This window comes from Mustela putorius, unplaced genomic scaffold (genome assembly GCF_011764305.1).
Source record: "Mustela putorius furo isolate JIRA1106 unplaced genomic scaffold, ASM1176430v1.1 tig00000788_pilon_pilon_pilon, whole genome shotgun sequence".
Taxonomy (NCBI): domain Eukaryota; kingdom Metazoa; phylum Chordata; class Mammalia; order Carnivora; family Mustelidae; genus Mustela; species Mustela putorius.
The window spans coordinates 9,667,390-9,693,450 of record NW_025421481.1 but is presented as its reverse complement, the minus strand read 5'-3'; the positions used below and the strand labels follow the sequence as shown (position 1 = coordinate 9,693,450).

At 35.0% G+C, this 26,061-nt stretch overlaps 2 protein-coding genes across 7 annotated transcripts in view; one reads left to right on the top strand and one right to left on the bottom strand.

Moving 5' to 3' along the window:
* The window catches only part of METAP2 (methionyl aminopeptidase 2), a 40,936-nt gene that overhangs the window by 9,700 nt on the left and 5,175 nt on the right, over positions 1 to 26,061 (top strand). For 2 of the 3 annotated variants that reach the window (XM_013054188.2, XM_004748508.3), the window contains exons 4-11: positions 3,247 to 3,349; positions 12,873 to 13,034; positions 13,992 to 14,173; positions 14,990 to 15,084; positions 15,345 to 15,441; positions 18,791 to 18,894; positions 19,527 to 19,642; positions 20,570 to 21,256. In XM_013054188.2, the coding sequence (XP_012909642.1) occupies positions 3,247 to 3,349; positions 12,873 to 13,034; positions 13,992 to 14,173; positions 14,990 to 15,084; positions 15,345 to 15,441; positions 18,791 to 18,894; positions 19,527 to 19,642; positions 20,570 to 20,822 (1,112 nt within the window). In that variant the 3' untranslated portion in view covers positions 20,823 to 21,256. Of the gene's footprint in view, positions 1 to 3,246; positions 3,350 to 12,872; positions 13,035 to 13,991; positions 14,174 to 14,989; positions 15,085 to 15,344; positions 15,442 to 18,790; positions 18,895 to 19,526; positions 19,643 to 20,569; positions 21,257 to 26,061 lie in introns of those variants that run through there. The other variant, XM_045084817.1, reaches the window with a different exon arrangement.
* Positions 23,798 to 26,061, bottom strand: part of USP44 (ubiquitin specific peptidase 44) — a 47,278-nt gene continuing 45,014 nt past the window's right edge. For all 4 annotated transcript variants that reach the window (XM_004748511.3, XM_004748514.3, XM_004748513.3 and 1 more), the window contains one exon: positions 23,798 to 24,948. In XM_004748511.3, the coding sequence (XP_004748568.1) occupies positions 24,749 to 24,948 (200 nt within the window). In that variant the 3' untranslated portion in view covers positions 23,798 to 24,748. The remainder of the gene's footprint in view (positions 24,949 to 26,061) is intronic.

Here is a 26,061-nt window from a genome sequence, read left to right as displayed (position 1 = left end):
ATAAACATAGTATGCAGTTCACCTGCCAGCTTTGAAATTATTAGATTCTTGATAAATATTTAATGAAGAGTACCATTATTTAAAATTTGTATATATGGTTGAATTTTATTAATAACATTATACTATTTTGTATTCATTTAAAATATGATCCTGCTTGTGTTTTGTTTCTATAAATGGCAAACCAAACCTCTTCAGGGACCTGATATTCTATTAGGGAGACCAAGGGGAGATTGTATAGTCTTGGGGAATAAAGGTTGGGTTGAGAATCAGAACAAGTTCTAATCTTGTGCCCTTTGGGGTATAGGGACCACTGAGTATCTGGTTATACCTTCTTTTAAATCTTCCAGGCTAAAATTTTATGAATCAGAATATTGGAGGCTTGACTCATTTTTATATCTATGTTAAGAGAAATATTTAAATGTTTTTTAAGAAAGCTTTTGGCTCTACCAGGAATTTTCCAACTGTGTCACCAGATGAGGATGGGATAGCCTTCTTTTTATTCAGGCATCTCCTTCTAGTCATAGGATGTCAGTTCTGTCCCTAGCATAGTCTGTACTTAATGAGCACGGGTTACCCGTGTTTTAGGAATCTTCCAGTGATTGTAATGTCATATTCCTTCCGTTCAAAAATTGTTAAAAGTGTGCTTGTGAGACATGGTATTACCTGAGATAGGCTTGAGAGAGAACTGTTTCTCCCAATACTCTTATATTACTCCCTAATGAAGGTAAATAAGGGGCTATTTTGTATTTGCCCTTGGTAAAATTCCTCCACTGACAGATGTTTTAGTATGATGCCATCATTTTTTATTGTGCTTCCTCTGAGGATGTTGAACTTACTTTTCATTTTATTTCTTTATGAGTACTCTCAAGAGACAGCCTTTTGTCTGATCTTGGTATCAAGAATAATTGTGCTTTTCCTGAGTAATGTGCTTTATCTCATAAACATGACCCATGCATATGTTTAAGTATTGGCTCCTAGAGGGCTTAGAGTCAAATCTGTGGTTTTGTATTGGTGGTATTTCAGGTACTATTTTATGTTCTTTCCATGTTTTGATTTTTGTTCTCTAATTTACTGTGTCTTATTTGTGTATTTTATATATCCTTGTAGGCTGTCATAAATCACTTGTGGAATAAACCAAGTAATGTAATTATAGACTTCACTGCCCTCAATTTCCTCATCTCTAAAGTGAGAGAATTATACGTGATAGTTAATGGTAACTGCAGTACAGATTGTTATACATAGTTTTAGATAATACCTTGGACATAGTATATTACAGTTTTCACAGGTTACCCAGCATTTCATTTGGTTCTTCATTTTGTAGATGAGGAAACTGAGGCTTGGCACATCTAGCCATTTGTCCAAGTCACAGTTAATAAGTGGTTGAGGCTAGACTTCAGCTCTCATATTTTGATTACAGATTTTTTTCTCTAATGATCATTTTGAGTTTTTTATTCTGTGTTAATAATTTATGGACATATAAAAGGCATCTTTATCAGAATTGTAGCTGAGATAAAGCTGAGGGCAGTGCAGTAGTACTTTGTTGATAAAACTCAAGCTTTCAAAAGATCAGGAAAACTGAGAAATAGGCAGGTATTAACAAGCTGAAATTTAATAGACCTATATAAAGTTAGTACAGGGTAATAAGGTCTAAGGATTTTGAGTGTTAGTATAATGTGAGCCAAAAAGCAGGGAGTCGTAACTATTTAATAGGTATAGGATTTTTAGAATCAGTAGTATAGCCTTATATTAATTATACCTTATTTGGGCCATTTTAGTCAATTCTAATACCAACTTAAAAGGAACATTGACAGTTTCGGGGTTGGCAAATAGAGGTGAAAGTGTTAAGAACCATATCCCTTAAAGTGATTTCTCATCATACAGAGGAAGGAATCAGTAGAAATTAAAAATAAAATTTTTTCAACTGTGAAGAATAAAGCTAGAACTAACAGATGAAAGTAACAGGGAGAGAGAAGTGTAGGAAGAGCTTTCTAATAGAGTTCTTTCAAAATGAATGGATTTTCACTTCAGAGATAGATTGTCTGCATTGTTGGGAGCACACTGCCATATATCAGGAGTATTATGCGATTCCCGGATTTAAGTGTAAAGCAAAATTAGGTGAGCTCTAAGATCTTTTTTTATTTTAAATTCTAATGTTTCCTCTTAGGAGGAACCTTAAAGTGTTTCCCAAGTTTATGTGCCCATAGAACACTTTTAAACATTATGTAAAGTCAAAAACATTTGGTGCTCATGAGGTACTGAGTGTTTGAATTAAAAGAACAGACCAAAATATGGTTCCATGGGTAAATGATGTGACTCAATAAATGGTTATACTTTTATTTATATAGTTCTTTTTCCCCCATTGCAGAAAAAAGAGAGCAAAATGGTGTTAAACTTTAAGACACACAAAATCCATAAGGCCAGTTACAATCAAAAGGACACCACATATTTCACCTCAGTAGTTGAAGTGCTACAGAAATGCATCAAGTGTCCAATATCACTGCATAAATTAATAGACTTCCTGGCATTTTTTGGGAACAGCATTCATTACTAAAAGGCAGTTCTTTATATAGTAGGAATTCTATAACTGGTTCTGTGTATTTAAAAAATTTTTAAGACAAATCTCCAGATATTTTTAAAAATCATCTTGGAACACTGGTGTCTTTTAGAATATAGTTTGGGAAATAATGTCCTTAAAATGTATGCTAAGGACTATAACTTTTTTTAAGTATCTGGAAATTTTGTATATGGATACCTAAATTCTTTTTAGCACTGGGTATGTATACTCTTAACTTTTATACCTAATATACCCTTGAAATAAGTTCTTCACTTATTAATATGTAATAGCGTTATATTTTTACCTCATTGTTGTAGGGTTTCTTTCATACTTTCTTGTTTCCTCTTTGATTTTTATTTGTGAAAACCAGCCTCTATGTGCTATTCTACTTTTGGTGTAGTAAATGAAGACAAAAATACTAGAAACGTACTTTCTGCCAAGACATGTACTGTTTAAATACATAGTGGAATTCTAAGGAGTTGAATATTTCTATTCCCAAGCAACAGTAAATTGGAGAGGAGGTGGCCAGCATGGTGAAATATCTTCTGTTTTTAACTATAAGGCTATGATAGCAAGAAGGTTCCTTAAAATTAGGACATACAGCAGCCATTAGGAACTGAGAAAAAATGTAATGATAACTGCTTAATTTTATTTTTAACTACAGAAGTTAATGTTTTATTTGTATCTCACAGCAAAAGTTCAAACAGACCCTCCCTCAGTTCCAATATGTGACCTGTATCCTAACGGTGTATTTCCCAAAGGACAAGAATGCGAGTACCCACCCACACAAGATGGGTAAGAATCATAAGATAACTTCCAGTTTGACTTTTGAAAGGTGTAGTTTAGCAATAAAGCAGATTTGATTTTTTTCAGAAAAAGCTTTGTGAATTGTTATAGAAAATACAGTAGAAGCCGTCTTATCCAAAATGATTGGGACCAGTAGTAGTTCAGTTAATCAAAAAAGTATGTTAAGGTGGGGATCGCAAAACTAAAAAATTTTTATTGATAAAAGTTAACTTAAACATTTGTTTTTCATCAATCTCAGTATTAGAACATGGATTTGTATTGTACTCCTCTTTTTTCTTCCCATAAGCTATATCCATAATATATTGTCTGTAAATGTAATCCATTTTGAGCTTCCCTGAGGAATACAAGCTGAGTAATCTGAGGGCTGATACTGGATATGTACATTTTTTTCCTCAAACCATTTGCAGCTGCGCTTAATTTGACAGAGGTATTTTTTGGTGACTTCCCTTTATTGAGATTTTTCTGAGTAGTCAATTTAGTTTCATTGGAAAAATTCCTTTTATGTACTATATAACTGAATTACATAATTATAGTAACAAGTACAGATAACTTACACTAGTTTGCAGATGCATCACCTGATGGTTGAAAGTGTTTTTGAAAGGATACATTTCACCTGGTCAGCAGACACTCAGTGGCATTACGCTGACTGGTTAAGAACATAGAAGCTGGGATTCATTTGAATCCCAGCTCTAACACTTATTAGCTTTGTGACTTGGGCAAGTAATTTATCATGTCTTTCCTTTTATTTCTTCGTCTATAAAATGAGCACTTCATAGGATTGTGAGGAATAATAATATATGTAAAGCACTTAGGAGAGTAACAGACACATAGTAAATATGACGTGTTAGCTGCTGTTATTATTATTCAGAACAGGAACCTGTCAGCCCCTCATATTCAGCATACAGTGGGCATTGGTTAGTATACTTTTACAGAGAGAATCAAGAGCATCAGTTAATTCAGTGGTTGCAATAGTTGGTTAAGAAAGCTTCTACTGTAGCCTTGTTTCATTGACCTGTAAAGACATCATTGTTTTTCTTTAAACTTCAGGAAAGAACATGATGTTACATTTTAATCCCCCTCCTTCATTCCTAGTACTTTCAGTGAATAAGTATAAAGTTGAAATTTTGTGTCATGAGCATCTTTTCTTTGAATTCGAATTCATCAGTCACTATTCCTGTCTTAAAGTGTCCGTTTTTGAAATGTCACAGACATATAATTTCACATTAATTAAATTTTCACAGTACACATAATCACATTTATTTTTAAAGACAGTCTTTTTGTTTTATTCATTTATTTTTGCTTGTTCCCTCTTCCTTCCCTTCTTTCCAGACCCCTGTAACCACCTAGCAGGTAACCCTCCATATTCTTATACACTTACATATGTGTACATCTATGTCCATTTATGTAAAGGGGCTCTTTTGGTCTTGTTTTCCAAAATGGAATCATAGGCACACTTTCCTCACCTTTTCTCCTTCAGGACTATCTCTTAGAAAGCCCTCCAACTCAGTCAGAATAGCAGGTATTCCTTTGAATGGCTTCATAATATTCCGTAGTGTGGCTGTGCCATACTTTATTCCACCGTTTTCTAATTGATCAGCCTTCATTCTGTCTCTGTTTTTTGCAATACTACAAACCATTCTGTAATAAATATTTCTAAGAATATACACGTGTATGTGTGTATTACCTCCTTATGTTATGGCAGTTTTATTATGGAATAGTTTTCCAGGAGTGGAATTGCTGTATCAAAGAATATATTAATACTTTAGTTTATGATTCCCAGACTAATAATTTTGAGCATTTTTTTATTGTTGGCTTTGTTCTTTTGCTGTTCTAAAAGTCTTAAAATTTTTGTATACAGTGCATGTTTATATTTTATATTCCTGGGTTTGTAGCGGTCTCTTAGATTTTTTTTTTCAAACTCTTAATCTCTGTTTTATTACATCTTCAGTTAGTCTAGAGTTTTTTTGGGTAGGATTGGGAGTGCCAATTTTATTTTCTTTCAAATAGCCAATTGTGCTAAAATAGTTTATTAAATAATTTATTCTCCTGAATTGAATGACCACCTTTGCCATATACTATATTTTCATATAATGGAACTATATTTTCATAATCAACCAATTTCAATTATTCTGATCTATTTGTATATTCTTACGCTAGTACTATTTGGATCTGATTATCAACAACTTTATAATATATATGGATAATTTGATAAGGCAAGTCTTTCTCTGCCCCACACAACAAATACAATTCCTTTTTATATTTAGCTATTCTGTCTTATAGTCTTAACACACATACCCATAGAAATAGCTTTCTTTAGAATTCTAGTCAGAATTGCATTTATGTATTTGTTTAGAAAATTGACAATTGTGTCACATTGTCTTACCCATTGTCCTAGTATGTTTTTTCACTTATCTGATTTATTTTCAGGTGGGTATGTTCATTTTTTGTTAAATTTTGTTAAATTTATTCTTAAATGTTTTATGGTTTTGTTACTGATGTGGTCAAGATTTTTAAAATTTTTAACCATGTGAATGTGGTGGAAGACTTGAAGTAATGTTTAATACAAGAAAAATTGAGATTTGATAAACCTTAGAAATTACCCTTTCCTTCTTACCATCATTTTCTATTGCAAATTAAATATAGAGATAGAATAACTTCTTTTTTTTGAAACAGTAGAGAAGGGGCAGCTGGGTGGCTCAGTGGGTTAAGCCTCGGCCTTAGGCTCAGGTCATGGTCTCTGGGTCCTGGGATAAAGCCCCTCATGGAGTTCTCTGCTCAGTGGGAAGCCTGCTTCCCCCTCTCCCTCTGCTTCTCTCTCTGCTTACTTGTGATCTCTCTCTCTCCGTCAAATTAATAAATAAAATCTTTTTAAAAAAACAAATGAAGATATTAATTATATGTTGTAATTTTTTTTAGTAATACTTGAATATTGAAAAGCAATATTGTATGCTGTGAAAAAATAAAAAATTACTGTGATTATGTTGCTCTTCAGTAAGTTTTGATATTTTTTGACATTCATATAATCAGTTTTGATTATTTGCAAATAGATCAGAATCAGTATTCCTATAGACTTGGTAAAGTATTAAATATAGTTTTGTATCTCCCTTCAGTTGTTTTTTAAGTTTACATTTACATTCCAATTAGTTAACATATAGTTTCATGTGTATGTCATAATGCAAGTACACTCCTTTATCCCCATCACCTGTTTGACCTGTCTTTTGTATGTCCTCCCCTCTGTTAACCATCAATTTGTTTTTTATAGTTAAGAGTCTGTTTCTTGGTTTGCCTCTCTTTTTTCCCTTCTTTTCTTTTTTTCATAAACTTACTAAAAATTGCATAAATTATCACAAAGAACTCGCCTGTGTAACTACCACCCAGGTTGAGTACAATATTTTATTTAACTTTTTATTTTGAAATAATTCCATTTTAAGAGAATTGTACAAAGAACTCCTGCATACCTTTCATTCAGGTTCTCTTTAACATTTGCCGCCTTTGTTCTCTTTCCTGATGGAATATGACAGTTATACATGTACTGTATAATTACCAATGCGATAACATTATCTCCTTGCAAGATGGAAGGTAAATGTGGAAAATAATATATTGGTGAATCTGTATACATACTACTTTTTCTGAATTAATTTGAGGGTAGTTTGTGTATTATTTAAAAAGATTTTATTTATTTATTTGAGAGAGAGCACAGGCAGGGGTAGGGGCAAAGAAAGAGGAAAAGGGAAAAGCAGATTCCTGCTGAGCACAGGGCCAGCCTGCCTAGATCACTACCTGAGCCAAAGTCAGAGGCTTAACCAACTGAGCCACCCAGGCGCCCCAGTAGTTTGTGTATTTTTGGATGGAATACTAGACAAGTAGATAATTCAGGGTTGTCATATCTGGAGGCAGATGATGCCAGATTTTATCACCATGATAAGGTATTATTCAGTTTCTCTAGTGTGTCATTAATATTTTTCCTCTTGTAATTAGTAATTTTTCCTTTAAAAAAATTGACATTCTCTATGTATTTCCTGTGTCATTAAAAATTTTTATGCCAGTTTTGAATGATTATAATGGTATTCTGTTTTGTACCTAACACAATTTTATTAGTGATTTCCCTATTTAATATTTCCCTAGTTTTGAACTTTCAGATTTTTACCATTAGGAAAAATTTTGTGATGAACATCCTTGTATATTAATCAGATCTGATTTTTTCTCTTATTCTGGGTCTCTAGAAGTAGAATGAAGAATTATTTTGAAATTCTTGGTATCTGTTTCTAAATTTAGTAGGCATTTGTTCTATAAGCAGTACATATTCATTTTAGAAGAGAGAGGAAATACAGATAAGCAAAAAGAAGAAAATCTAAATTCTGCCAATTTTAAAACCACTGTTGACATGCTTTTTCTTCCTGTATACAGAGGTATACAGATGTGTATTATAAATACCTGGGAATGTTTTTCAAGATAGAACTATTCTGCAAACAGCTTTATAACCCATTTTTAAATTTGTTTTCATGTTAGTAAAGAAATCAGCAGTATTTTTATATGTCTCTGTATATGTATGTGTTTTCTACTGATTTTTCTTTTTTTGCTAGAGCATTTAAAAAATAAGTTTTGGGGTTTTGTTTTTGTTTTTATAATTTTATTTGGTACACATAGAGAGATCACAAGTAGGCAGAGAGGCAGGCAGAGAGAGAGGGGGGAAGCAGGCTCCTAGCTGAGCAGAGAGCCAGTTGCGGGACTCTATCCCAGGACCCTGAGCTTATGACCTGAGCGGAAAGCAGAGGCTTAACCCTCTGAGACACCCAAGTGCTTCCCAAGTGCTTCCCCCCCCCTTTTTTTTTAAAGTTAGATCTCCAAGCCCAGCATGGGTTTTGAACTCATGACCCTGAGATCTAGAGTTGCATGTTCTACTAACAGAGCCAGCCAGGTACCCCAAGTCTCTTTTGAGTCTTCAATTCTAAAAACTTCAAGCAATGGGGTGCCTGGGTAGCTCAATTGTTAGGTGTCCAACTCTTGATCTCAGCTCAGGTTTTGTTTTGTTGTTGTTGTTGTTTTAGATTATTTAATCATTTCAGAGGGAGTTGGTGGGGACATATGGAAAGGGAGAAGGAAAGAAGCAGACTAAGCAGACTCCCACTCTGAGAGCTGAGCCTGTTGAGGATGGATCTCACAACCCTGAGATATGACCTGAGCTGAAATCAAGAGTTAGAAGCTTAATCAACTGAGTTGCTCAGGTGCTCCTCAGTTCAAGTCTTAATCTCAGGGTGGTGAGTTTGAGCGCCAAGTTGAGCTGCATGCTGGTTGTGGAGCCTACTTAAAAAAACAAACTTCAAGCATCTCCCAAGAATTAGATATTCTTCAAATATCACACTTAACATAAGTTAGCAGTAATTTTCCAGTATAATGTAAGTACCTAGTTCATATTTAGAATTTTTTTCCCTGTTATCCCTGAGACATGTCTTTAGCTATTTTTGCCCTCTAAACCATGATCTAGTCAAGGTGCATATGGTGCATATAGTTAGAATCTCTACCTTCTTCTCTATTGCACTGACTTTTTGAAGAGACCAGGTAGTTTAGAAAGTCTTATATTTTGGGATTTCTTTTACTGTTTCCTTGTGGTGTCATTAAGCTTTTTTCTCTATGTCTTTATTTTCTGTAAACTGGATTTAGTTGTAAAGGGTTAGATTAAGCACTTTGGCAGGAACGTAAAAGTGATACTATATTCTTTATATTGTATCATAGTCTGTTGCATCAGGTATAAGGTCAGGTTTTTCTCTTACTAGTTTTACTGTATTGATCACTTGGTTAATGTGGTAATAGCCAGCTGTTTCTTTTTTAAAGGTACTTTTTTCTTCTTGTAGTTTTCAAATAATCTGTGGGGGTAGTTTGGTACGATTGGAATATCCTTTTTTTCAACGACTTTTTAATTATTTCAGTATCTATCCATGCTTTATCAGTTATTTCCTTGGGGACTGCAAAATGGTGGATTTCTAATTCTGTTCTTCTTTCTACATTTTTTGGCTGACCTGTAAGAAGAATTTTCCCTAACCACTGGGTATCAATTAACTTTATCAGTTAACTACAGTTTCTTATAGACCAAGTTAAAATATGCTTTATTTTTCCCCTTTTAAGGATCAGTTTTCAGAGGAAAGAATTGGTATCATGTCTGTGTGTGTGTGGGTTAAAAACATGCACTTTTATTTATTTGTTTTTATTTTTTTAAAGACATGCATTTTTGTTTTTATTTATTTTTTAAAGAGTTTATTTATTTATTTGACAGAGATACAAGTAGGCAGAGAGACAGGCAGAGAGAGGGGGCGAAGCAGGTTCCCTGCTGAGCGGAGAGCCCCATGTGGGGCTCGATCCCAGGAACCTGGGATCATGACCTGAGCTGAAGGGAGAGGCTTAACCCACTGAGCCACCCAGGCACCCCGAAAGACATGCATTTTTAAATGGCTTTTTATAAATGTGGCATTTAGTGATTTAAAAATACAAATATAACTATTTTTTAAATTATGTATGCAATGAGTTCAGAAATGTTTTAACTGAAATTAATTGGATTCCTTTGTGTCTTTTGGTTTGACTTATATATTTTATGCTCTTAATCTAATAAAAATGATGAAATATTGAAAAGACTCAGCACTATGAAAGAGGTGTGAATTTATATACTCTGTAAACACTTCTGTAAAGATTCATTCAAGCAGTTATTCTGATAGTTTTGTTGCATAGATATATTTTAAACATTTCTAACCCACCTCTGTCAGTTGGATGAATTAATTGCCCTTTCAGAGATTTATTATGAGCTCAGAAGGTTTTTTTCCCATCTTATTAATTTCTCTATTTTTGCTAAATAAACTGATGGTCAAAATGTTATATTTAGGAAAAGGGGAGAGGCTCCTTCATCATATTTTATTAGAAATAGTACGAGCTTGGAATTATGATGTTAGAGCTTGAATATTACTCTATTGACTTTTGATTTGAACTCAAGACTTAGAAAAATAATTTCTTTAATCCATTTTTTAAGTGGTAACTCTTTACCAAGAAGGCAGAACATTCCATAACATTCCATAAACATTCTTTCAAAGAATTCACTGCTTCTAAGAATCAGCTATGCAACTTCAGAAGTATAAGATCGCGTGAGGCTTATTGATTTCAGTATTGGCGATCTTTATTGTATTATGTCGTGATTCTAAAATGTAGTCAAATAGCATTTGGATTTTAATTATACTTAACATTTTAACCTACAGGAAGTGAATTTGAGGAATTGAAAAGAAATGTGAATTGATAGTAACCGATTTCATTTTCATGGCTGATACCCATCAGTTCCCTGTGAAAATAGTCTTATCATCTTATCATTCTGGAGAAAACGTTTGAGGATATTTTTGTTTTTCACAAAATGTTTGGCTTTGGGGACAGGGCTGTCCATATAGGTTTGGCTGTAGTATATGTGCTGGAGTTATGGCCCATGTAAGAGATGTGATATGAAGAATTGTGATATGTTTAGTTTAAAAATTGATTTGAGACTTTATCCAGTACTCTTAAGCCTAAAAATGATGTTTTCTTAGAATATTTGGGTTCTTGGTTCCCAGGAAAGATTTTTAGATTCATGGGAGAGAATGGACTAGAGTTATATCTGGAGGTCAGGAGATACAGTTTGTCTGTCCCATTATGGAGTGGGCAACTATATTGCAGCTGAAAAAGATTGAGCTGCATGTCAAGAGTTACCTTCTAGTTCCTGTTACCTTCTAGTCCAAGGATGTTCGTTTGAATACTTTTATTAGGAATTGCTTGTTGAGTCTTCACTATTCTGATAAAAGTAGTTTATATGCATTTATATATTCGTGGAGTTTAAAACTGACCTTAACAGATGGTGTTGCAATATTTCAGTTTTCTGATAACATCAGTATACAGATTCAAAATACATTTCTGGGGGGGTAAGGAGAGGGTGGTTGGGTTATGGACATTGGGGAGGGTATGTGAAAGGGTGAGTGCTGTGAAGTGTGTAAGCCTGACGAGTCACAGACCTGTATCCCTGGGGCAAATAACACATTATATGTTAATAAAAACAATTAATTAAAAAATACATTTCTAAACAAAAGAAACCAAAGAAGCCTCTGTGATGCTTAAGTATCCTTAAATAAACATAGGACAGCCCCTTTGAGTCTTTGTAGCAAATTAGAGGTGTTAGATGTTGGCACACAGGTAGCTGCTGCAGTAGAAAGTAATCATAATGAACTTGACAGTGACAGAAAAACAGCATTTGGGGCCATTAACTTAGGGACTTGGTGTAGAGCAGTTGTATAAGCTTCTTCTTTAAAGGCCCATATAGGAAATATTTCAGGCCTTGGGTGTTACTCATTTCTGCCTTTGTAGCATGCAAGTAGCTAAAGACAGCATGTAAACAAATGGGCATAATTGTATTGCAACAATTTTATTGACAAAACAGGTGCTGGCTGGATTTGCCTGTAGACTATACTTTGAGACAAATAGTAATTCCTTGAAGGCATCACTTTTGTAAGTGAATACAACTTCTATATCGGTGATCACTGAGTTTGTGAGCTGTATATTCAATATTGCTTAATGTGTGAAAGTTAAGACTTTTTAAAAGGTGTTCATTTGAAAACAGTTACTGTTTTTGAAATAATGCTGCTTAAAGGAAGTCAGTGGATCTCCTCATTCCCAGAAACTGGATAAGAAATGTTTGTTACTCCTGACAGCTTTTTTTTTTTTTTTTTTTAAGATTTTTTTTATTTATTTGACAGAGACACAGTGAGAGAGGGAACACAAGCAGGGGGAGTGGGAGAAGGAGAAGCGGACTCTCTGCTTGAGCAGAGAGCCCTGTGCATGGTTGATCCCAGGACCCTGAGATCATGATTGGAGCCAAAGGTCAGACACTTAACTGAGCCACACAGGCGCCCCGTACTCCTGGCAGTTAAAATATGAGCCATATCCTTCAAGGAAGATCACTTCATATATAGATATAGATATACAAATATATACAGATGTACATACATACAATTAGAAAAATCCTTCAAAAACACACAATATTTTATGTTTTGAGGGAGGTGTATAAAGATTTCCAGGTCAAGTTTTTGTATTAGTACTTACCCTGTGTATGAAGTTAAATGCTAATTTTGGTGTGGTCTTTTGAAGTCTCTTAGACTATAACCTTGAGTGGAAGGATTACTGTTTTCTCCCATTCCTTGGTTTCTAGGACTCTTTTTTGACTTAGGATTTTGTCTTTTTGTGTGGCAGAGTTTTAGTCTCTATGAATGAAATCTCACTTGAGATTTTGTTTTGTTTTGTTTCTTTTGAGTCCTAAAGAAGGTTTAACTTGATTTGGCTGGATTGCAAATGTGTGACTACTTGTTTTTCAGAAATTTTGCTAACATTTAATAAGAGAAACTGAATATGTAGCATTTTATCTAAAATGTCTTATATTAATATATTTTTATCTCTCCGCTTTTATGTTCATCTGCTGTTTCTTAATGACTAATACTATGCTGTACATACTATAAAGGCGAACAGCTGCTTGGAGAACCACGAGTGAAGAAAAGAAAGCATTAGATCAAGCTAGTGAAGAGATATGGAATGATTTTCGAGAAGCTGCAGAAGCACATCGACAAGTTAGAAAATATGTTATGAGCTGGATCAAGCCGGGGATGACAATGATAGAAATCTGGTAAAAGAAATGTGTTTTTGGGGGCGCCTGAGTGGCTCAGTGGGTTAAAGCCTCGGCCTTCAGCTCAGGTCATGATCCCAGGGTCCTGGGATCGAGACCTGCATCGGGCTCTCTGCTCAGCAGAGAGCCTGCTTCCTCCTCTCTCTCTCTCTCTCTCTGCCTGCCCCTCTGCCTACTTGTGATCTCTCTCTGTCAAATAAATAAATAATAAAAAATCTTTAAAAAAAAAAAAAAAGAAATATGTTTTTGTAAGAACATGATGTCTTTTTTTTTTTCTTTAGTGCTAACTCCAATTGTAATGTTTGGCTTTCATTATTACTTTGCTAAAACCTGAAGTGAAGCTCCTAGAAATATCTCTGAGTTTTTGTACTGTAGATATAATGAGGAAATTGTAAGAGGACATTTATACCTCAACCACTCTATTTTGTACCCTTACATATGGAAGTGCACACATTATTATGATTCTTATGTTCTGCTTGAAAATCTGTTATTTTGCTATCAATTAATATTAAAATTATTGGTCATAAAACATAGTTATAATGCAATGAAGAAACCAATAAAAGTAGTTATTTCTCTAGTTTTCCCTGAGAAGTAATTAGTTGTAAAAGGCAACAGTCCTCTAATTCAGACAATTTTTAGGTATGCAACATTGAACAAATAAAACATAGTCAACATTTAAATTAGTCTAAGTCAAGAATCTCATTTCCTAGAAAACTAAGTAAAAAGTGGATCTTGTGGTTCTGTTTCTTCAGACTTCTAATGGAAACAAATTCTTTTTATATTTTAGAGATGAGCTACTATTTTCATAGCATTAGAGAACTACTTATTCATATCTAGGAAGTGCTCAGATCACTCCCAGAAAGTAATTTAAGAGTTTTTAGTAAACTCTCTGGACCTGATGACCTATAGGGTATATAAGGATAAAATTGTAAAAGTAAACAATTTTTTTTTTCATAGTGAAAAGTTGGAAGACTGTTCACGAAAGCTAATTAAAGAGAATGGATTAAATGCAGGCCTGGCATTTCCTACCGGATGCTCTCTGAATAACTGTGCTGCCCATTATACTCCAAATGCTGGTGACACAACAGTATTACAGTATGATGACATCTGTAAGATAGACTTTGGAACACATATAAGTGGTAAGTTCTTGGAAATAAGCCTCCCCTTGCCAAAAAAATCTAGTCTGCTTTCTGCTGGATGGGGCTACAGGTTTTGAACTCTCCAGTTTTCTTCTTTATTCCTTACTTTTCAGTAGAGCTGTGTTGAGGTAAATTTTGAGATTTTTTAAGCATCCTGCTAAATGGAATATAATGAAAACTGTTGGGTAGTTGAGGTTTATTATTTTTTGTATCAAAGTGTGAAGAATTTAATCATGCATTTCTTCATGTTGTTGTTTCAGACATTTATCCGTATAACAACAAACATTTACTTAGATCCTTTAAGTCTCAACCTTTATATACTTGGTGGCTTTTCTAAATTCTCTCTCAAACCTCCTCAGGTTAGTATCTTTTTAAAAGTCTCACTTTAGGTGAGAAAATAAAGCTCAGATAAAGTATTTAACCTGAGGTTTTGCTAAATTGGAGAAACTGAACTGATGATTGACCAGTGTCTGTGGAACTATACATTTTCTCTGCCCACATTGTTATTCTTTAGTTCCCCAGGTTTTTCTCTTTGATTTGTTTCTGTTTATAATTTTGCCTATCCACCTGGGGTAGCACTGAATTGGTACTATCTTGAAGTAATATATACTAACACTGGAAATAGTCTTTTTATTCTAAAACCTTTATGTAAAATGTATGCTTTTTTCCACTTGGATTGTGAATACTGTCTGGGTACTTCATCTGAACCCATCATTTTATTTTCCTTTTAACTAGTAAGTTTAATAGAGTAGATGATATGAAGTAGACAAATTGACTAGTGGATAAGTCAACTTAAAGAAGAATTTTCTCTTTCAGGTAGGATTATTGACTGTGCTTTTACTGTTACTTTTAATCCCAAATATGATACATTATTAAAAGCTGTAAAAGATGCCACTAACACTGGAATAAAGGTATGTGAACTAGAAGCACAATTTCATTCAATGTATTTTGAACCTCTTCTAGCCTGTTTAAGGTCTCTGGATTATGTAAGACCGGTCTGCTGCCCTTAGGGTTTTAAAGTGGGTAATTCTAGTACACTGTACCAAAGACTTACAGAGGAAGTTACAATGTGCAAAGCAGTTTATTTAATCATCCTTTATTTTAAAATACTAATAAATTGCTATAAAATTCTTCATTTTGAGTAAAAATGTATACATCATTTTGTTTTTAGTGTGCTGGAATTGATGTCCGTCTGTGTGATGTTGGTGAGGCCATCCAAGAAGTTATGGAATCCTATGAGGTTGAAATAGATGGGAAGACATATCAAGGTATACTTTTAAAAACTATATCTTATTTTGAAATGCATGTGACCTCTTACAGAATTAATTTTGCAGAATCGTGTTGAGTGCTTTTTTTGGGTCAGCTGCTTTATCTCCATCTCCTGGGAATACAAAGAGGAAAAATTGGGGAGAGAGGAAATGAATGACCTCCTCATATTAGGAAAACTGTGGTCACTAGGTGGGAACTATTGTCAAGCTACTGTGGTATAGGTGATGGGACACCAAGGGATTTATCCCAGATTGGCCAAAATGCAGACTTGGTTTTCTGTGACTAGTCAGATTGAGGCTCAGAGACAAGCCAGAGACTCTTTCCACTAATGCCTCACTAGGTGGGAACTATTGTCAAGCTACTCTGGTATAGGTGATGGGACACCAAGGGATTTATCCCAGATTGGCCAAAATGAAGACTTGGTTTTCTGTGACTAGTCAGATTGAGGCTCAGAGACAAGCCAGAGACTCTTTCCATTAATGCCTCCACCACCATCCCCCACTTTTTTTGCTTTGAATCCAGAATTTAGAGTCCAGTTAATTTCTTCTATGTCTTTCCTTTAATCTTTATTCCCTTTGCCTCTTAGTCTTTCTTAGCTACTGTCTTTTTTTTTTTTTTTTTTTTTTTTTTTTTTTTTTTTTTTTAAAGATTTTATTTATTTATTTGACAGAGGGAGATCACAAGTAGGCAGAGAGGAAGGCAGAGAGAGAGGAGGAAGCAGGCTCCCTGCCGAGCAGAGAGCCCGATGCGGGACTCGATCCCAGGACTCTGAGATCATGACCTGAGCCGAAGGCAGCGGCTTAACCCACTGAGCCACCCAGGCGCCCTCTTAGCTACTGTCTTAGGTACATAGTCCCAGAGTCACCTATGCTTTCTGCTGCTTTCCCATCATTCCAACCTTTCTCCAGTCTCCGGGTCTGACCACTATCCCCCTTTCTAATCTCTGCTCACTGTTTTCTTTAACCACTATTCTAATAACTTTCTCACAGAATATTTCCTACATTTCCTTTAACCAAATCCTGTCTCTTCTTTATATTTCTCTTTGCAGAGACGCTCATGCTTCCTTGCCCTCAGTAAATTCACATCATTTAGCATTTTTTGCATAACCTTGCTGATAGTGATAGGGTGTTATGTTTCTTCCAACTACAGAAGGGGTTCTTCCTCTGGAACCTGATGTTATCTGTCCTTGTTGCTCTCTGTCAGATCCTGTGAACACCAGTACAAATCAAAATACTCTCTTAAGGCTGTTCACACTTGGATGGGAGGTATTATGGGATAATGAAGAAAACATATTGTGAGGTGAGACAGGTCTGTCTGACTTAGATAAACTTAGACCTGGCTTAGATAAACTTAGGTCGAAGTTTGACTTAGATAAACTTAGTCATACTGTAGGGTCAGACAGGTCTATCTGAACTTAGATAAATCCTATAAACAGAACCCAAGTTTCTTTGACTATAATAGGATTAAGGATATCATGTTTTCTTTCTTTTTTTTAAAGAACTGTAAATTTTATGACAATGCCTGGGATTTACTAGTATGCAACAAATTTGTGATTTCGTTCCCCCAGATTTGGGATTGGTGTGACAACGAACAATGCTTACTCAAGTCCCTCTCAAACCATCTTTCCTTCTCTTGTTTTCTAATTCTATAATTTTGGTTGGCTTGTGTTCTGCCTTTCAGGATATATTAAGTGACAGTTTGACTTAATATTTAGTTACCGCATAACATTGCCAGCCTGAAATATTGGAATCAATATCTGCCTTCTTACACTTTACATTAACCCAGTGCAACATTTTAGGTTCATTTTGTTTAAGCACCCCTTTTTTGATACCAGTTATTGTGTTGATCACGGTTTTTAGTGGAGTGGCATAATTAATTTTTACTAATTTGAGTAGAAAGTATATAGTCAAATCATAATGTTGGGAAGATAAAAAAATGGATAGTAGGCTGTATTCCCAGCAGCAGTTTCCAAAAACCATGTAACAGAATGAGCCATCAAGGGAGTGGTTTTATTTACCTTGATCAGGAAGCTATAGAATTGGAAAGTTACCTTTATCGATAATTATTGGTCCCAGAATTAGCCTGCTTTAGTCACAACCTGTATAATACACAAATGGATACTCCTATGCCCTGCTCCTTCTGTGTAACTTGGTTTTGATGTGAGGTTGGTATAGTTAAGAAATCTTAAGTAAATGTATTTTTGATTGGCCTTTGGGGTAAGTTTGCCAGGTCTTGGAGAAATAATGATGCTTACTGAATTTTAAAATAAATTTAGCTTACCATTTGTAAAAGAAGGTGAATTTTTTTGAAGAGCTAACAGAGTTTTTTCTGTGCCATCCCCTAAATATAATTGTCATTTTTTCATTGTCATTGAATTGAAAAAACCTTGCTACCTACTTCTGCCCTGAAAGAAAGGTGGCTTGTTCTGAGAATTCTAGCACTGGTAAAGCTAGATTTTTTAAAAACTTTTTTATTGTGAAATTGTGTCATGTGTGAAGAGATACATGCAACATAAAAATTCAGTTAAGCAATTGTGAAAACTATAATCCCTTGTGGAATAGAATATTCCCAGCACTTCAAAAGCCCTTCAGTTTTGTGTACCCTTTTGAATTATAGCAGCCTTCCTCTAGCAAACCACTTCCTGGAGTGCTGAAATATTTGCATTTGCTTTTCTTAATGTCTTTATCACCTAATTATGTATCCCTAAATAATAATATTGTGCTTAATTTTGATATGTATAATAAATAAAACAGTATGCATACAACTGTGCCTTCCTCTGTTCTTTTTTCTTTAGGTTTTATTTCAGTTGTTCACTGTATCCCAACTTTTTGTTTTTATTATTGTATAGTGTTCCATTGTGTGAATATACCACAATTCATTTTGTCATTGGTCTCGGGACCATGGAATTTAAATTTTCCTCACTAACACACGAGCTGTGCTATAATAATAAAATTTCATTTTGTAATTCTGTCATTTTGACACAGAATTCTCATTTTCACATTACCTTTTGGTCCGTAACTGTATTTTTTGTTTGTAATCACAGTATACATGGCATTTTATAACTTTTATTAATGATACCTCCTTAGGTGGACCCCCATTCTGTCATCACATAATTTGTTCTTTTCCCAGTATCTCCCTTCCTCCCTTCTAGTTTTTAATTGATAACACTGTAAACCTCTTTTCATATTCCACTAGTTTTCCAGTTTGTATGTAACTGTGCCAATGTGGGGTTGTTTAGTAGAGCCATGTCTTATTTTTAAGTCAATACTTGAAGTCTGTGCCAAAAAGCTAAGAGATCTGTTTGTGCGCTTGAAGGCCCTGAATAACTGTCTTTTCCTGTTACGCCAGTGAAACCAATCCGTAACCTAAACGGACATTCAATTGGGCCATATAGAATACATGCTGGGAAAACAGTGCCCATTGTGAAAGGAGGAGAGGCAACAAGAATGGAGGTATGTGTGCCATTAATAGTGTTTTTTATGAAGCATTTTAATTTTTTTCCAAACTAAAGTTGGTGGTAGTTAACTTGAACAAAATTAACTTGCCGTCTGTACTCCAATAGGAATTGGTCTATGTGAATGTGCAGATCGTGTCTGGTCAAACCATGGCTTAGTTAGATGTGGAAGTTGGCTAGCCAAAGGATTGTTTTTTCACCACTTATTAAGCATCTCTTAGGTGCCAGTCCCTTTAGTAGTCACTAAGGATGCAATAGTGAACAAAATAAAATTCCTGCCCATGTAAAGGCTACATTCTTTTTTCTTAAGTAGGCTCCATGCCCAGTGTGGAGCCCAGTCCAGGGCTTGCATTCATAGCCCTGAGATCAAGACCTGAGCCAAGATCAAGAGTCAGACACTTCACCAGCTGAGCCACCGGGTGCCCCATAAAGGCTACATTCTAATAGGAGGACACAGAAAGACCAAAGAGTGCTAAGGAGATAAAGCAGGAAGGGTTGGATAATGACTACCAGAGGTTATTTCAGGTTTCTTAACATGGAGTAAATAATACCTCAGGCTGAAGTTAATAGATGGCAATTTAATTAGTTCTTGCTTTTTCTTTTCTCCCTGGACTCTTACATATTCTTTAGGAAGGAGAAGTGTATGCCATTGAAACCTTTGGAAGCACAGGAAAAGGCGTTGTTCATGATGATATGGAATGTTCACACTACATGAAAAACTTCGATGTTGGACATGTGCCAATCAGGTGAGAGACCGTTGTTTTTAATATGTTTCTTTTCCCAGTTAGCAGCATTTTTAAAAATTTGACATATCCACAGTGGTACATTCCATAAGTGTACAGTTCTATAGCCTATGATTATGTTTTGTGGATTTTTATAATACAGCAAAGAAACTAGCCTGTTAAAAATCGTAACTGCAATAAAAACAACATAGGCAGGTATTCTCTTAAGATCCGGTTTCCAATGGTAATTTGAGGGGTCATAATTTTGCTAGCATTTCTAGGTTGGTTTTTTGTTGTTGTTGTTCATAGATTATTTATTTATTTATTTGACAGAGAGAGAAAGAGGGAGAGAGATCACAAGTAGGCAGAGAGGAAGGCGGGGGGGGGGGGAAGCAGGCTCCCCACTGAGCAGAGAGCCCGATGTGGGGCTCGATCCCAGGACCCTGAGATCATGACCTTAGCTGAAGGCAGAGGCTTAACCCACTGAGCCACCCAGGCACCCCTAGCATTTCTAGGTTTTTGTTCTTAATATTTTCTTATTGTTAAACTTTTGTTTTTTACCTTTTTTCCCCCCCTTAACCTTTTTGAAGATGGTTGAAAGATGGATTTATACCTCCTTTATGTGCAGGTCTTTTCAGCTTGATGCACAGAAAAGGAAATTGCCATCATAGTACTGTTGACGAGTCTCTATGGGGAAATTAACACACGTGCACATAGACACATAAATATGATAAGACAGCCTTCAGCTGGTCTCCCATTCAGCTGCCTTGTATAATTAGTTATGGGCTGTTACACATTCTGACTTTTGAATGTTTAAAGAGGCAACAAAAAGTTTTTTTAATTACTGAGTAAAGCCACATCTACTGTATAAGTTTCCCTTAATGGAGAAACTTTTTTTTCCTTAATGGGTAACTTTTTAGCTACCTTTAATTCTGGATTTTCTCTTCTTAGGCTTCCAAGAACAAAACACTTATTGAATGTCATCAATGAAAACTTTGGCACCCTTGCCTTCTGCCGCAGATGGCTGGATCGCTTGGGAGAAAGTAAATACTTGATGGCTTTGAAGAATCTGTGTGACTTGGGCATTGTAGATCCATATCCACCATTATGTGACATTAAAGGATCATACACAGCACAGTTTGAACATACCATACTGTTGCGTCCAACGTGTAAAGAAGTTGTCAGCAGAGGAGATGACTATTAAACTTAGTCCAAAGCCGCCTCAACATCTTTTATTTTCTAAGCTTTGTTGGAATACATTATACCAGAAGTAATTTGCAACATGTTGTCTGTTTAACAGTGGACCTATGTAATGCTTTTATCCATGTTTAAAAAGGAAGGAATTTGATCGAAGGCAAACCATCCAATGTAATTAGCCAAGGAAAAAGCTTTCAAGACTTTCAAATGTTAACTGCTTTTTCCCATCTAGGAAATGCTATAAAGCTCAAATTAGTTAGGAATGACTTATACATTTTTTGTTTGAACACCTAAGAGATGCTTTTCAGATATTTATATTGCCATATTCTTAATTGAATGCTTTGAATGACTACATCCAATTCTGCACCTATACCCTCTGGTATTGCTTTTTAACCTTCCTGGAATCCATTTTCTAAAAAATAAAGACATTTTCAGATCTGAGAGCTATATTTCAATGTCTGTGGTTATAATTCTGCACAGGAATTAGCTAAACATAAATAGCTGAACATGTAGGGAAATGTAGAGACTTTTATCTTGATTGTAGACCTCTACACTGAAACTTCTTCTGATATAGTGGCTGAAACAAGTTCTGTACATGCATAAAGTGGGAGAATCTTCAGAAATTAATATAGAGCTTTGGGAATAGTTTGCCTTTGTTTTTTTTTAGAACCATTTTAATCTTTGTCTTTCATTTTTTTCCCTGACATTGGAAAGATCTGTTAATTGAAACATGCTAGTAGGAACATTATACCAGCTCGAAACCTTGATTTAGTAAAATCTCAACATATAGATCCGCTGTCCAGTGGTAGTACTTACCAGGAAACGTATTCAGCTTACTCAGTAAACCAAAAGGGCATTTATAACTACAAATACTAAGACAGGGAAACTTCCTGTACTTGGATTGTGCTCTAGTTAGAAAAGTTTAATTGCATCATTAGGCTTTTTCATTAGTGAGCCAAATTACTTTAACACCCTGCCCTCTGGACTGGCTTGAATTCAAAACTATGGTGGCATTTCAGGGAGTGAGGTTACAGTAACATGGCAGCTAAGTGCATAAGTTGAATGTAAGACGCTGAATACTTGCTTGAACTGAGTCCCACTACAGATTCTTGAACAAATTGCTTGAATTCTTTGTAACTGAATTTTTGGCAATGTTCCAACATAATTTTAAAATTGTTTATGTACCAAGGTAAAGCCTTAATTTGTATATGCTTTAGCACAATAAGATTCACTGCCTCTGGGATGCTGTTTAGTTTGTATTTTGTTTAATGTTTTTCTCATAGGAAGAAAAACCAGACTTCTGTACTTAGATCTATTATACATTAAAAAGCTGCTCTTTCAGCATTAGAGCTATAAGTGAATGTTATCTTATGGGATAAATAATCTAGTTTTTAGCTATATGAGCCATGTTTATTATGGTGCTAATGTTCAAGAGCTACTTTTGGATTATTTCCTCCATTTTCTGTGATGTGCCTAGTGGCAGAGCTCACCAATTCATGCTTGGGCATGTTACAGGTCTTGGGGCCTCCAGCTAGTTCTTTTGGGGTTCTGAGTCCACACCTTCATGTGTTTTGGTGGGAGACAGAAAGTACCTTGATTTCTAAGCTCAGAGAGTTTTACAATTGACCTTATGAGTGAAGAATTTTGGAGTTTTGTAAGACCTCTTTAGCAGTTATCTCAAACCCGTTATGAGCTCCCCCTCTCTGGTGTAACTGTTGGGAGCAGTAGCATCACTGCAAGCCCCTGGAATAGCTGGAAGGAATATGATCTTGTAAATAGGAAAGCTGTCACTTAAAAAAAATTGTATTGTTTACCTACTAGCCATGTATCTCTTGAAATCATTTTGTCATGTTTACAATGATGTACCTTACTGGTAACAAATTAGTTTGATGTTTAACAAATAGTGCCTTTAGTAAATTATTTTACAACCAAAACATGTTGTTTTTTGTTAGATCAACTTAGCTGAATGTAAAGTCTACAATGAGATATAGAACAAGAAATCTTAAGTTTCTGTTCATTGGCTAGGTTTTAGTTTTGTTGTAAATTTAAGAGACTTATTTTTTTATATCAGTTTTACATTTGTACCAAAATTGAGCATAAAGTACAGAGTTCCCATATACCCCACAGCCTCCTCTCAAAGGTTTTGGTTTTGAGGGATTAAAGTAAAAGGCTAAGTCACTTTCTCTCATATATTTTTACAGTGAAGTTAAGTACTGAAACAAGCAACCTATACTATTAGAAACAGCAAAGCTTCCAGAGTGGTTTTTAAAATAATCTCCCTAAAATTAGGTGCAAAAGTGTACAGCAGCTAACCCAAATACAAAGTAATCCTTGAAATTAAGAGAGGCTAGACTCTAGTATCTTGACCACATAAATTTTTAATGAGGTATAATTATATTAACAGTTGAGGTAACAACTTGCATAGGTATTTAAATGAACGATTTTAAACTTTAGCCATTTAATACTGAAGCTGTATTTTTGGCATAAATGATTGGTCTGTTCAGAGATAAATTCTCATTGCACTTCATGATCAGCTGCCCCAATGACTTGTTCTCTGAAATTTAAGTAAAATTTGCTAATAGAGGTCCTTTTCAAGCTTATACTTAATAGATGATCAGTAGCCAAGAACAGCATTCCACAGGATATTCTCTTTCATTAAGATTTCAAAAAAGGAAAAAATGATCTTCCAGTTTGTTAACCCTGAGCTAAGATGTTAAATAGCTGATCTATAGAGGTTAGTGAATAGTTACCAGCAGTTGAATTTTGAAGAAGTAAGATTATTAAGGAAGAGCAGAGTATTTCATATGTACTTCTTAATAAGATGCAAGTTTAGATAATTTTTTAATTAAAAAAGTAAGGGCCCAGTGTTTAAGTATCTGAGGCTCCTAATCTTCACATAATTGGAGCAAAACTTATCCAGGCCTTTAGCTATTTAGAAATGGAAGATGCTGAATATGTTGCTCAGTTGCAAATTTTTTTTTACTCTTCAAGAAGACAATTTTTTTCCTTCAAAAATCTCAAGATATGATATGGTGCAAAGCTTTTAAGAGATCTAATGTTAAACATATAAAATGAACTTATTCAACTTAAACTGTACTTGTATATCATAATACACTGCTGAATTCAGATTTTTGATAAGACTGTTTATTTAGAATCTGGACAAACCTGTTTGCTGCCAAACCATCATTGTAAGTCCCAGCCATCATTGTTTTCATGTCCTCAGTACTGAAGTAATTTAAATACACTATTTATAAAGCTGTCGTTTTCATTTTGGACTATGCCAAATAAAGAACAATTCTTAAAACTTAATAAATTTTTGGAAAAATGGAAGTTCCGTTAACCAAAGTAATGTCTATTCTGAGCCCTGTAACACACAAAGCCTCAGGAATATAAATTAGTGTGATTGATGATTATTTAGGTGATACCTTGATATTTCACAGTAGTAGTTTAACTCCCTTCAAAGGGCAAAGATAACTTCAGCATACAAATGGCCTGAAAGAAATTTTTGTTTTTGGTATGACTATTAGTAAAGAAAGTATCTAATTTTCCATCTAATAAGAATTTGTATAGAAAATGCCTACAAAAGATAAATAAATGTATAAAATGATGCCACCTGAATTTCGGTAAAAGATTGCACAAATTCATGATCTGAGCCAATTAAGACATCAAAATAAAAAAGAGGTAATGCTAGTCTGAAGTAAATACTAAAAGTTTAAAACTCCCAAGTACTTGAAAAAAGTTTAGTTACCTGCTTGCTGTCATTGATACACATATTTATGCTAATCTTATTTCTGTAAAAGGAATTTTGTTGTAGATACAAAATGTATAAACAGTGCACTGATTCCTAAGTAAAAAAACAATGAAACTCAAAATTGTAAGCCCTTTTAAAAAGTATATATAAAATCGCAAGAAGAAAGCCCCACTGTCTTTGGATCAGCTAAGGATTTCATTAGAAGAGGTATCAGCTTCTTCATTGGGATGTTGGCTACCAGACAGGAATTCTGGAGGCAAGAGTTTAGAATGTCCATTCTCAGTAACTCGCTGGGTATAAAACAAGATATAAGCTTGGGCCTTGCATACTTCATCCATAGTGCACATGCTTAGCTTGGAATCATTGCAGTGTACCCAGAACCCTAGAGTGAAGCACAGAAATATACCTTAATGTTTATAAAATAACTTCAGAAGTTTCTAATATAAATTAAAATGGATTTAAAAGCATTATAGTCTCAATGAGAGTTACGTTTCTTTGAAGGGAAAATAATGAGCCAATCCATTTCTATTAATGAGAAATACAGCTTGGCAGTATGTTATTCTGGAATCATCTACCTCTATTCTAGAAGTAATCTGAAATTAAAAAATCTTACTAGTTCATTCGACCCTATCTTTAATTCTAGGTATAATCCAACCAGTTAATGCTTTTGCTGCTAATCATACTGTAAAGCAAGCAGTGTGCAACTCACTCTTGGTAGTTTATTGTTAAATTAATTGCATTCGTGGATTATGTGGGCTTTCTCTCCATCTTTTTTCTGGGTGAGGGGGAATGGTATGAATGGGGAGGCTTAGTCCTCAGTAGTAGTTGAAGGAAGGGGAAATAAAAGTGAAACCTAAGTCAATTTTGCCACCTATGAAGACTATCCTTGAGGGTCCATGGAGGCAGTAAGTGAAAGTGAGTTTTAAAACCTGAACTCGGGTGCCTGGGTGGCTCAGGTGGTGAAGCGTCTGCCTCTGGCTCATGTCATGATGCCAGGGTCTTGGGATCCAGCCCCGTGTCAGGCTCCTTGCTCAATGGGGAGTCTGCTTCTCTCTCTCTTCCTCTGCCCCTTCCCCATCCTTTCTGCCCCCTCCTTCTCTCTCTCCCTCAAATAAATAAAATCTTTAAAAGATAAAAAAGAAAACCTGAACTCAGAGTTTGTTCTAAATATCTGTGATCCCCAGTTCATTAATGCTCTGTTCTCTAACAAAATTGACAAGATGGAACCAGTAGACAGAGGACTTGTCCTTACAAATACGCTTATAAGATAGCAAAATGACTTTTAACTAATGTGACCATCCTTATTATCCTATTGCTACAGCCTCTGAAAGTCAAAACTCCTATAATCATGCAGAAAATATTCCATTTTCTGCACAAATCCTTGATTTCTTTTTGTTTTTTAAGAACTACAGAAGTATTATTGAAAAAAAAAGGGTCAGGGGCGCCTGGGTGGCTCAGTGGGTGAAAGCCTCTGCCTTCAGCTCAGTCATGATCC